At 59.4% G+C, this 12,870-nt stretch overlaps 1 protein-coding gene across 1 annotated transcript in view; it reads right to left on the bottom strand.

Moving 5' to 3' along the window:
• LOC105184534 (dachshund homolog 2) overlaps positions 1–12,870 on the bottom strand; it is a 112,616-nt gene that overhangs the window by 20,865 nt on the left and 78,881 nt on the right. The window contains exons 7-9 of the mRNA XM_025296594.1: positions 8,909–8,985; positions 6,516–6,686; positions 2,020–2,244 (exon numbers count right to left, since the gene is read on the bottom strand). Coding sequence (XP_025152379.1) covers positions 2,020–2,244; positions 6,516–6,686; positions 8,909–8,985 — 473 coding nt within the window. The remainder of the gene's footprint in view (positions 1–2,019; positions 2,245–6,515; positions 6,687–8,908; positions 8,986–12,870) is intronic.

Raw genomic sequence — 12,870 nt, forward strand, 5'->3', positions numbered from 1 at the left:
GCCGGCTCGCGCGTTTATGGGGATCCGCCACTTAAAACCCGCGAAAACGCAGATAAGAGCGGCCGTGCGCTCTTCTCCTGGGACCGCCGGCCGAAGATTGCGCCGCGTCGACTCTCTCTCTCTCTCTCTCTCTCTCTCTCTCTCTCTCTCTCTATCTCTCTCTTTTTCCCAGCCCGAGCCGTGGAAGATTCACGCCCGCGAATGCGCCGCGACGGTCCGCGACTCCGTATCCGAGCGATAACGCCGAGCGTTATCGCTCAATCGGGTCATGATTTCGACGAGAGAAGTTCCTTGAGAGACAGAGACGGACTATAAAAATGACGAAGGCTGAGAATAACGATCATTGCCGATGGCGAAAGCAGAGGCGGATGTGGCCGATCGATGTTACAGCTGGCGCGGGGGGGAAATTGAGAAACTGCTTCTCCTCGCGCTTCGAGCGCGAGAAAAAAGACACGGCGTCGACGTTTTTCCCAGCTCTCTCTCGCACGTATTCGTCGCAGAGCCGCGATCGCGTCTCTCTCTCTCTCTCGTCTACTCGCGAAAGCACAGCTCGGCGTTGCGTGCCGTTTCGCGCTCGTAAATGCGGCTTTTTATTCGTGATAATATCCCCGCCTCCTCTCTCGCTCGCTCTCTCTCTCTCTCTCTCTCGCTCTCTCGCTCCCGCTCGCCTGAACGCATCTGCGGGAAATCGGCGATTACGGCGCGATACACACGTCGTCCCTTGCAGTCACACTCGTGGCGGTGCACGATACGGCGACTCGATAATGCGACCGTCTCGTATTGTTGGTAGCGCTGACAATTAACGACTACAATGACGACTCGTTTGTACGTAATGACACGTAAGTGACTACGCGCGCGGCCGTTTGTACGCGTTATCGTCCTTTTGATCGCGGAGTGACTTTTTTCCCCACTCGTCGTACTCGGCGTGCTCGTCGTAATAATAAAACTGCTCCGAAGATACTCTCTGATCGATATCGCGTAAACGCCGCGGCGATTTGCATCGTGAGAGACGTCTGGCTTATCGCGGTTAATCCCGCCCAGGTTCTCGAGCAATCCCGACGCGTGAGAGACGCGCTCCCGCGCTTTTCCGCGCTCGTTTGCCTTTCTTTGTGTCCCTCTCTCTCCCTCTCTCGCTCGCTCGCTCGCTCGCTCGCTCCTCTTCCTTTTACGCCTCGCGCGCGCGCGCGTTCCGTGATCCTCGCAGCGAGAGATCCCACGGAGCGGAGATATTTAATAATAACGCCGGCCGATTTATCACGCGGCTTAATGAGAAAGAAGCCGTATGCTGGCCGTCATCTCACGGCGCGCCGACTCGTCGTTTCTTAATGGAGCCTGCCTGCATTCATCGTGACCAATCCACGTCGCAAACTCTATCCACCGGCTACGCGCTCCGCGCGCGGCAACGACATTGAAATTTATTCGCGGACTCGCTCGCGGACAAGCGCGGGCTGACGGATCGCGCCCGCCTGTGCGTGCGAATATTTCCAAAATTGCACGTCGCGGCGGGCGGGGGAGGGGGAGGGGGAGAGGGTGCGAATACACACCTCGGACTAACGTTGCAACGCGCAACGGGGGGGGAACCTCTCTCGCGGGGCGGTAATTTCACACGCGCGTCGAAGGATAAATTGAACGACAAGCAAATTGCAAATTGATCGCACACACTTAATGGCCGCCTGCGCGTGCATCGATGTAAATGACGATTGTTGCCCCGTTGGAGCGCCGATCTTTCCCCTGCACGGGAAACGTCTCCACGTACATGTTGTGTGTGGCGCAGCAGGAGCGAGAGAGGAGCAGAAGCGCGAAAAGGAGAAGACGCGGCGCGGGCGCGGCGCGGCGCGGCGGTTGAGGCCCGCAGCGGAGGGGCGAGATAGGCGGGGGGCGAGCGGGTGAAGGAGGGAGGGCGAGGGGCTCGTCGACGGGACAGGGACTAATGCCTCTTAATGCGGTTCTGGGCGAGCTGGGAGATAATGAAATTGTGGAGAGCGGCCTCAAGTGTCTTAAGAAAGCCCCGCCACTGACCTTTCTCGTAGTTGATTTGCCTCTCCTGCTGCCTCGCGTTGTCGGCCGCGACCTTGAGCAGGCCCTGGATATTCCTCAGCAGGGTCTCCGTACTCGAGACCGAGGGGTCCTGGGCGCCCTGAGACACGGCGACCGCCGCTGAGGCTATCTGCGAGTAGTTGAGGGCCTGAGGACTTTCCGAGCCCGGCGCCGGCAGCGGCAGGTTCTCCGGCACGTCCGACAAATCTGAAAGCACAAGATTTCCGAGGCTCGTTACTCCTCCCTCTTCCTCTGGCTGAGACGGCCCCGCGGGTATCGCGACCTTCCGACGCGCATCTCAGTACTCGAGCTCGCGACGCCGGCGATAAGAGTTGCAGAGGCTCGCCGCGTTGGTAAATCTTCGCACGATGCGGCCGGTGCGTTTTCGCAGTTGCAGCGTCCTCTCGCCGGCGGGACGCCGCGCGGCGCGACGGCGGGGAAGGCGGAAAAAAGGAACACCGAAATGATATAATTCGCGCGCGATCGCCGGACAACGTCCGAGAGCGGGAGGGGCCGCGGCGAAAACACGACTACGTGTAGGAGACTTGTATATCGCGTGCGTGTCCCGGATCGTAATCTCGCGACGACACTTGTACCCTGCTCGCGCCACTTTTTGATTTAACGTCAACGTGCGCGCGGGAGACTTATAAGATTCCAGCGGATCCGCCGCTACACCGACGAGCGCGCCCGCGATTAGTCGACCTCTCTCGGCGCAGCCGGCTGTTAGCATCTCGTGGTTCGAAACAAATGGCCGACGACGACGACGTACGACGACGACGACGACGAGATGCTCTGAAGTTCCTCGAGGGGAAATCTCGCTCGCGGAGAGACGGAGAGACGAGAGACGGAGCTTTCACTCGACGCGATAATGGACAATGATCATTCGGGCCGCCGCCGCAGTGGGAATCACAAAAAAGAAGGGGTGAGAAAGAACTCCGACTCAGAGTCGGTGCGGAGCGATATGCGTCGCGTTCTCAGCGGAGCACTGCTTCGCAAACTGGCGCGCGCGCTCTTAAATTCCCCTGAATCCAGCAGACGCGCGAGTTTGACAAGCGCTCGCGGTGCAGCTTCCTCCGCTTGAACCGTCTCTCCGTGCGATGTCTCGGCCCGCCCGGAGCGGAGAAATTCGGCGTGCGCTTTACGACTTTGACGCATGCGAATATGTGAATATTATTATGCTTTATTATTACGTTATACAGCAAAAAAATATAACTTATCGGCTGGAATCCACAGCGCGCGTGCAAAGCCGACTGCTATCGTGCCGGAGTCGGTCTCGCCCACTCTCCGCCAAGGTCGTCCCGTCGAAAAGTTTATCTGCGCTCTCGCTTGCTCCGCCAAGCCAAACGGGGACCACCGGCGCGATGTAAATCCATCGTCGTCGATATCACAGCTATCCGTCTCCTCCATCAGCCGTGGGAGTAGGTCAGGACCGGACCCCCGGCTCGCGCCGGTGTATGCGCTGTCTCTCACGACAACCTCTCCGCTCGCCGCACGCCTTGACACGTCGCGTCGGTCTTTGGAGAGCGCACGTGCTCTTCTCCTCTCTCTCTCTTCTCTCTTCTCTCCCTCTCCTGCGTCTCTCTTCTTCTCCGTTCGAGGAAGGATCCGCCGAGGGCGAGGGGTCGGCCGAGGAAGAGTCAGGCGTGGTCCCTTATGAGTCTTATTGCCGAGAGAGGCCGTAAGAGCGGCGCCTGTCTCGACAAAGACGTCTGCGTGGTTCTCCGGGCCACACTAAGTAGACCGCTCGACGCCCACAGCGCAGGCTTTAGGCCCGGCTTGCTTATTGGCGGATGATATGTGCTTTATTGTATCGTCTTTTAGATTATCTACGTGCGCACCTATCAACGCGCGCGCCAACGCAATCAGGTTTAGCTTATTGCCGCTGGCCTGGTTTATAAGCTGCGGAACTGCGAGCGCGAGAGAGGAAGTGCAAAGCATTTCGGTCCGTCCCCGGCACTCTTTGATAAAGCGAGGCGACGCTGCTTTTTTCGTCTGAGACTTCGTCTGCTGCTACCTGCAGCTTCATGCCCTCATCTCTCTTCTCTCCTCTCTCTCTCTCTCTCTCTTTCCCCCTCCTTCTCTCTCTCTTTTCTCCCTCTTTGCGGCTCGTCGTCGGGGAGCCGCGCCGCTGCATCTTCCACACCCGGCCCCCATTAATAAGTTATCAGGAGATGAGGAAGCGGATCACTTGGCCGGTCTCTCCGCGCCAGAGCGAATGCATGAGTCTGTGGACCGGGCCGTCGCTCCTTCCAGAACCGGATGCCACCTGCCACGGCGCGACGAAAACGCGCAGCCAAGCATCGCGACTTCCCGCGTGCGCCATGTCGACTAACAAGGCGCAAGAGAGAACGAGGAAGTGAAGGAGGCATAGTAGGCATGGAGCGGGCAGACTGCCAAAGGAGGGTTGTCGCACGTGATTGAAGAACAGCGGACCCAGAGAGAGAAGGAGGGAGCGAGAGGAAAGAGAAAACAAATAGTCTCGCACGCGTCGACCATCGGACGGCACGGCCGGCGGCGGCGAAATCGCACTCGCGATGATCGATTCCGAGAAGACGCGAGCAGATAGTGGGCGTCGTCGTTTCTCATTAAATCAAACTGACTTCACGGCGTTACACTCCCACGGGCCCATCTTCGCTACGGGCGTAACGGTTGGCCAGCTCGGTCGATCTCGCCGGAGACGGCTCCTGCGAGAGCCACGCCCGAGAGCCCCCCCCCGCCACGTGGAGAGAATCACTCGGCCCCCGGTCACCTGCCCCGCCCGCCGGCACCCGCCCCCACCCCCCCCCGCCCCCCCCGCACCGACGCGCCCCCCGCCCAATCCTCCCCCCCCGACCTCCCCCCCACCCGCACTAGCGGGAGAGCCACGTCACCCACCCCCGAGCAGACGCCACCGACGCCAGGAAGAGCCACCCCCTGCCAGCCGCATGCGCCTCAGCCACACCGCCCTCCGCCCCCCCCCGCCGCCCCCCCCCCACGCCACGGCTCGCCGTGCACCGGCCCCGCACCCAAATCCCCACCACCGGCCCCGCGCCCGCCAAGTGCGCCCCGCCCCTGCGGCACCTTTATCGTCCTAACTCGTGTCCCCTTCGCGGAATTTCAGGGCCCCACGCTAATTCGAGGGGTTACACACACCGCGGGAGTCCCTGTAAATTTGCCGCGGTCCCCCCGCCGGTCGCGCCCAGCGCGGCGCTTTTCCCCGCTGGCGCGCAGGACGTCCGCAGGACGATGTTATGATTTCTGTGAATTGCGGCTCTCGACGAGAGAGGCGACTGCGTGTCCGGAATCTCGCGCGGTCGGGGGACGAGGGGGCCAGAAGGAAATTAATTAAGACAACGCGCGCGAGAGACGATCGAGCCCCCCCGCGCGGCCCCCGCCGCTCCTCGTCGCCCCCTGCTTCATCTGTCTTCTTTTTCTTCCTCCTCTTGTTCGTTTCCGTCTCTTGTTCGTCTCCTCGCGGACGGCGAGGCGATGCGGATGCGCGCGCGCGGGACTTTCCGTGGAACGGCTCTCGGCTCACGTCCATTAATCGGAGAGAGAGAGAGAGAGAGAGAGAGAGAGAGAGCCGGCCAATTAACATGCCGCGGCGCGACAATGGCCCGGTCGATTAGGAATCAAAATGATTATGACGCTCGGCTGAATCGGAGCGCCGGGACGGAGCAAGGATGGCGATACAAAGCTCCCTCGGACGGAGAGATTCTATCTCCCGATCCATCTTTCATTAGAAAAACGAAACTAAATATCGAAGACGCGCAGTCTAATGATCGCTTTGGCCCGACAGTGGCGCTTCTCGCCGAGGAGAGGCCGTCCCTCCGGCGGAGGAGGCGCGCGAGGCGCCCTCCCGAATCGCGGGAGGTGACTCGCGCGGGTGTCGCGCGAGTCGACGATCGCGTCGGGGATTTCCTCGCCGAATGTGTCGCATCTCGCAGCTCAACGATCGGCCACGCGATTGAACACGCGCGCATCGCAGCTTGTGCATCGCGACTTGGCAACCGCTGCGCGACGTGTTTCTCGGAGAGCACGATGGAAGACGAATCCCGAGAGGCGCATCCCTCGCGCTCTCTCTCTCTCTCTCTCTCTCTCTCTCGCGCGCGCGCGCGCCCTTCCTTTCTCTCTTTCGGTAGAGCGATGATGGATGAGAGGGCCTGACCCGCCAGTCGTCTCGAAGAACTCGTCTTTAAACGCGGCGTGTCCGGCAAAATCGATATAATTATTTGACGAGCACGAATCCCCCTTCTCCTCCTCCTCCTCCTCCTCCTCCTCCTCCTTGTCTCTCGAGTCGAAATCCGGCCTTTCGACTCTGCTCGAGCGTCAAAGCGAACGGGAAGCGGCGCGCGCGCGCGCGCGCGCGCGCTACTCCTTTCACCGGCTTTCTAATTGATTGCGAGCGATCGACCGCTCTATCAGGCTCTATAAATACCCCGAGCGATGGGAGAGCGAGAGCGAGATTCCGGAGGAATCGCTCGGCCCACTGGTCGTACCTTCGTCCTTTTCGTTGTCGTCCTCGAGGTCCTCCGACAGATTGTCGTCCTCCTCCTCGTCGTCTTGAGAACGATGCGACGCTCCCGCCTCGCTTCCGGAGTGCTCGCCCACGCTTCCGCTTCCCGCAGTTTTCGACAGATTTAGAACCGGGCTGTGGCCGTTGGAGGAGCCTGCAAAAAGCGCGATACCGCGGCCGGTTTAATGAAGGATGTAAATTCTCATCGCGTTTGCTACGAGGTGCATTCATTCTCCCCTCTACATGCGACACACGCATGCACGCACATATACACACACACACACACACACACACATACACATGCTCGGGGGGTGTCGATACGTCCGGGCGGAATCGAGTCGCGTTCGCGTCCATGTATCTAGCCGACGCGCGATAACGCCGCGAGAGCGGCGTCAATCTCTCCCGAGGAGCGGGTTCGGTTGCGGCGCGCGAAGGACGAGAAGCGCGTCCATCGAGCGGACTGACAAGTTGATGGATTTTATTTGCCTCCGCGCATCCCCGTTTAGACGAGAACAAGCGGACTATCCACTTTCCGAATCCTCTCTCTCTCTCTCTCTCTCCCGCACCATCTCTCCCTTTCTCTGCCTTCCCACCCCCTCCCTCTCTCTCTCTCTCTCTCTCTTCCTCTCTTTTGCCTCGGCGCGGACGACCACCGCCTCTTTCTCTCTTTCCGCATCCCTTTTTCCTCGCCCCGACCGACCTAAGCGCGGACTCGCTCGCGCGCGCGCGCGTATTTGATATCCTAGTATTTTAATCCTGACATAGATAGATACTGTTTGGGCAACGGTCGTCCGCGCTGACGCATTGCTCCGGGGCTCCGCTCCGTGATCTCACGAGTACCGCGGAACGAGTACGTCGGCGACGGACGCGGCGCGGGGAAGCGGCGAGGCCGTTCACACGTACGCGCCCGGAGCGGAGCGTGTTGTTGTTGTTGTTGTTGTAGAGCTCGTTGGCCGTTGAAAGAGAAGGGTCGCGGTTTTCTCGGCTCTTGCCGGCACGATCTAATGAATCGTACATCTTTTACGTTAAATTGACTCCTACACCACCACCAGCCGGGCTACCACGCTGCAGGCTGAAAAGCTCGGCAGCGCGCGCGCGCGCAGAGGGGTCCTCGCGTGAAGCGTAATCCGATCCGACCGCTGGTAATTGCGCGCGTGCACGGAAATACGCGAGAGAAAGAGAGATACGCGCACGTACCGTCGCGCGCGAGGATTCCGAGGGAGCTGCCTGCTCAGGAGGGGGGGGGGCAGATTCCCGATGGCGAGGTCGACATTTTCCTCGGCGCGGCCCGAGCTCGGTTAAGCGCGCGATTTCCAAGCGATCGAGAGAGAAAGAGACAGAGATAGAGAGGGAAGAGAGAGAGAGAGAGAGAGAAGTCGAAAAAACGGCCGGACGGCGCGGCGTCTCGGGCGGAGGTCGGCCCGTCTCACGGAAGATAAAGGGTTCCATCAGACGGATTATAATATTATAGGGAATCAGAAAGAGAGAGGCCGGACCGCGACAGGACGTAACCCGATATCGGACTTAATCTGCGGGATCCTAAACGCCCGGGACACACTCGGCTCGTCCGCTGCGCGGGGCGAAGCGGCGGCGCTGGAGGAAGCGGGGGGGGGGAAGGGGGGGGGAGGATCGAAAAGGTAGAAATACAGAAAAGGACGAGCACGAGAGGCGCGCGCGCGCGCGCGGTGCCGTGTCGCGGTCAAAAATCTTTCTGCGCCGCTTGACTCTCGGCGTCCGCGCGTCGATCGAACGTAGCCCGGAGCCCCGGACGATTAAGGATCTCGCGTTACCGACTTAATCCAGTTGACAGGCGCCGTGACGACGCGCAGGTAGGCGCAGGCAGGCAGGCAGGCAGGCAGGCAGGCAGAGATGGGAATACGAGAAACGAACGCTGCGGGAAATTGTAGGCGACCGCGCGGAACCGCCGAGATATCTCGCGAGCGCGAACGAGAGAGCGGAGAGGAGAGCTTGTTCGATCGGCTCTCTCGTGCTCGGCTAACTTGGTCAACCGGTATCCCCCGCGCCCTCCCCGAGACCCCGACGATACCAAGTTTGACGGAAAGCCCGAAACTTCCCTCCAAAGTATCGCGCCTTCCGACTGTCGTCTCTCTCGCCGCGCTTGATTCGTGGATCTCGCAAAGAGAGCCGCGTCTCGCCTGATCACGTCGTACCGATTACGGGTTCAAGTGCAGAAAATTCGCACGAGAGAGCGAGGCGGATGCGCAGACAGATGTACGAGTGCGTGGAGTCACTGATGGCGAGCGACGCGACTTTTCCACGCGCGACCGTAGCGGGGATCGACCGGCGCGAAATCGGAACGAAATGTCGAGCATGCGAGCGCGCGGTGCATGTATGCATTCGCTTACGTAAGCTTACCATTGTGCGAGCTGAGGTCCCTGGGTTTGTGGTCCAAAGCCAGCGCTCTCTCGGCGTCGCCCCTCTCCTCTCGGAGCCTGCAATAGAGAAGGAGAGAGAAAAGAAAGGTTTCCGTATTATAATCCGGGGCGGGTGGGGGATTTAAGTCGAGCGAGCGAGCGAGCGAGCGCGCGAAAGGTGGGCGGACTCCGCTCTGTGTGTATGTGAGCCATGTGTGTGTGTGTGTGCATGTACGGGTATTAATTAAATAATTATTCTAGTCGCTGGGCAAGGGATTCGCGCGTAGGAAGATAAGTGCCGGCGGGATCTCTCGTTCCTGTTGCTCAGCGCGGCCGCGCCGCCGCTGTCACCCCCGTGCACCCCCTGTATCATCGCTCTTAATCGCTTCGTTTTGCACGCGCGGCGCACACTCGCTCGAGACGCTCCGCGCGAGCCGCGCGGAGACGACACGGACGTGCGCGGCGGTATCGTCGGCCGAGCCGAAACTCGAGCCGACGGTAAATTAGCAAGATTTAAGCGGTAAGCGGTAATAAAAAGCTCTTGCGCTTGGCGAACGATTTATCCCCGCGAGAGGACAACGAAAGGGAGAGAGAGAGAGAGAGAGAGAGAGAGAGAGAGAGAGAGACAGACAGACAGACAGACAGGTCTCTCTTGCGAGACCGCGGCGAATTTGCGTTCCGCATGCGCGCGAGAGAGTCTCCGCGAGTCTCGCTTCTCCGTATTTTACTTCGATTTCCCCGAGTGTCCGGGTTTTACGAGGTCGGCGCTCGTTAATGCGACTTTACGTTCCCGCGCCACGGAACTTTTAATCTTGGCTTTATATTGTTTGGCACTCGTGCCCTCCGGGCCCGTCGCGGCTTACCCGAGAATCGTTAAGATTTCTGTCCCGATGTTGCGGCGCGCATTAAGAAGCGAGCGAGGATCGCGAGGAATCGGGCGTTCCCGTCGTAAAGCCGCGGTAAGCGGGAAACGAGCGAGATAAAAGCTCCTTACGAAATTACAGTTTTGCCGTCGTCCTCCCAGCGTCGCCGCGACAAGGAAGGAGAGACAAAGCGAGAGAGAGAGAGAGAGAGAGAGAGAGAGAGAGAGAGAGAGAGAGAGAAGGAGAGAGAAAAAAAAACGACTCCACCTCGTGGCGAGAATTCCCCGTGGCGATCGAAACGAAATTATAATCGGCGTCGTCGCCGTCGCACGCCTCGCGTTCGAGCGCCTCTGTCTCGCGAGAGCGGTCGGGGAGAAAATAATTTTCGGACAAAGTTTCACACAGTACAAGCACACTTTGAGCGTCGAGCGCCACGGAGGGCGATTCCTTAATCGCGCGTAAAGAGTTGAGGGCGAGGGCGACCCTCGACGAGCGCGGAACAAGGGAGGGAGAGACCTGCCGCCGCCGCGGCTTTTATCGCGAGGTTTATAGCGGAGGTCATCCACGTAGTCGCGGATTTATTTTGCAAGGAGCCCAGAGAAGAGAGAGTGAGAGAGAGAGAGAGAGAACGCGAAATGGACGCGTCCCCCGAGTGATTAGGCTCTTTCACCGCGCGCCGTATTCTCTCTCTCTCTCTCTCTCTCTCTCTTCTTCCTCCTCTTGTCTTGCCTCCCCGCCATTTTTCTCTTCTCTCGTACTCGACTCACCAAATTATTCTCCCGGGTATACTTTTTCCGACTTCCACCGGCTGCGGTTCGCGGCGGCGGGCGGGCGGGGGAGGGGAGGAGGGGGCGCCTCTTTCGCACCTCGAATCGAACCGCGGACCATTAAGTAAGAAGTTAATATCATTAAACATAATATTGGGCGCATCTGGGAGCCGCAGAGCACTTACCGACCCCTCCGTCCACAGCCCCCCCTCCCTCCCCCGCGGCACCCCCGTCCCGTGTGCTCCGCCGTTCGCCGCAAAACCCTCTTGTCTCACGGCCCCACGCTTCGTTTCTGCACCGCGAACTCGCTCGGCCGCCCCCCTCATCCCTCTACGACCGCTTCGCTCCTTTTCACCCGCGCCCGCGCCCCCGCCCACCCTTAATTTTTTAATGAGAAAATGCTTTCAAAGAGCCGGAGAGAAATACTGTGTCTACGGGCGATAAGTTACAGCGGCGTTAAGGGAAACGGAGAGCGGCGCCTTTATGTGTGTGCGACGCGCGGGCCGCGAAATCTAAAGAGATTCTCCGGCGAGAAGGATATACTCGCGGGAGGGTTTCTCGCGATCCGGGGAGGGGGAGAGGGAGGAGGAGAATAGTCGCAAACGAGGACGATCGGTCAAGAAATGGACAGACTCGTAGAGTTCGCTCGTAGAGAGGACCACAGAGAGAGAGAGAGAGAAAGAGAGAGAGAGAGAGAGAGAGAGAAATCCCCGGGAGTCGCAACGAGCGGCAACCCCCCTCCGCCGCCCTCGAGACGTCGTGGCGATTTAATTTCGATGATAATTAAGCCTTAATTGGTAATACGAGTCCATTAAGACACAGCGCGTATTCTCTTTCGCGACGACAGACATCGCCGGCCGAGCGACGAACCGGGTGGAACGTCGTCGAACATGGCGAGGGGGAGGGGGAGGGGAGCGGGAGGGGCGAAGGGGTGGCGAAGGCGAAAACGAGAAGGAGCGGGAACGGGGAGAAAGACGGAGCGCAGCGCGGCGCAGCGCCGAGTCGATTCATTTAGACGTCGCGGCCTTGCAATAACCGGCAACGAACCGGGGTTATTAAATTTGTAATTAGTCGAATATTACGTTCGACGTCGCGGCGCTCGCCGTGCCTACGTCTATGGTTACTGCCGCCGCGGCGGCGTCCGCGAATTTTCGCGTGTACGTGCGCCCGCGTGAATACGTTAATACGTGTTACGGGTTTCATTATGCGCGCGTAATACGGCTCCTACGCTCACGGATCTCGACGATACGCGAATAATTAGTGATCGCGGCCCTACGTCGGCCCTGGTGCGAGTGAGAGCGAGCGAGAGAGAGAGAGAGAGAGAGGAAAGAACCGTTTCCTCGACGTCTCGACGAGGAATAACGAGGCGCGCCGTATCCAGCAGTCGAAATTACAGCCTAGTTTGCCCCGAAGGGGCAAAGCCAAAGCGAACGTTTATATTAAATTCGCTCGCACCGCCGCGATAATTAATTCGCTGATAAATAATCGCGCGCTGATAAATAATCGCGAGGCTGCCCCACCGACGAGTCGTCGTCGTCGTCGTCGTCGTCGTCGTCGTCCGTCGTCGTCGTCGTCGTCGTCGTCGTCGTCATCGTCGTCGTCGTCGCCGTGGCCCGGCATCGCCCACGCTTTGCGCGAAACTAATAAGCCGCGCCGAAAACGCGCGCCCTTCTGTATCTTTGGCTTTAATTTTGACTCGGTAATGATGGACTCGGCGGGGATTCCCTCCCCGACGCTCAGAAACGGCCGGCTCGAACAGCGGGAGTTCATTAAGAGGCGGCGTTTCGAAGGCCGAGAGAGGAGAGCGAGAGAGAGAGAGAGAGAGAGAGAGAGAGAGAGAGAGAGAGAGAGAGAGAGAGAGATTCCAGATCACCTCGCGAAACGGAAATGGCTCGCAGCGAACCCGCGAGCGGCCGGAGGGGAGGGGGGGGTGAACCCCGCCACCACCGGTCCGATAATACGCGTCCTCCCGCTCCGTCCCTCTTCACCGCGATTCTCCGCTCGGCCGTATTTTTCCGGCATTCCGCCGGAGAGACGTATGTTTTTTCGGTCGCTTTGACGTTTTCGATCAAAACGGGCCGCTGCGAACAATGGGGGGTGGGATTTCCGCGTCCACCAAACGCATCGTGCGCATAACGCATCCGATAATGACGATAGCAATTGTAATTTCGGCACGACAAAGGGCCTCTGTAAAATGGCGAAGGTATGTCCCCGCGCTCTTCGATCCCGGGACGCGCGCGGCCGTCCAACAGCTTTTTTAATAAACGATGCACGTGCCATCGGCGTTCCAGCATTCACATACGCCAATGAATTTTTATCGCGACGCGTCGCGC

Source organism: Harpegnathos saltator, unplaced genomic scaffold, assembly GCF_003227715.2.
Source record: "Harpegnathos saltator strain DR-91 unplaced genomic scaffold, Hsal_v8.6 scaffold15, whole genome shotgun sequence".
NCBI lineage: Eukaryota > Metazoa > Arthropoda > Insecta > Hymenoptera > Formicidae > Harpegnathos > Harpegnathos saltator.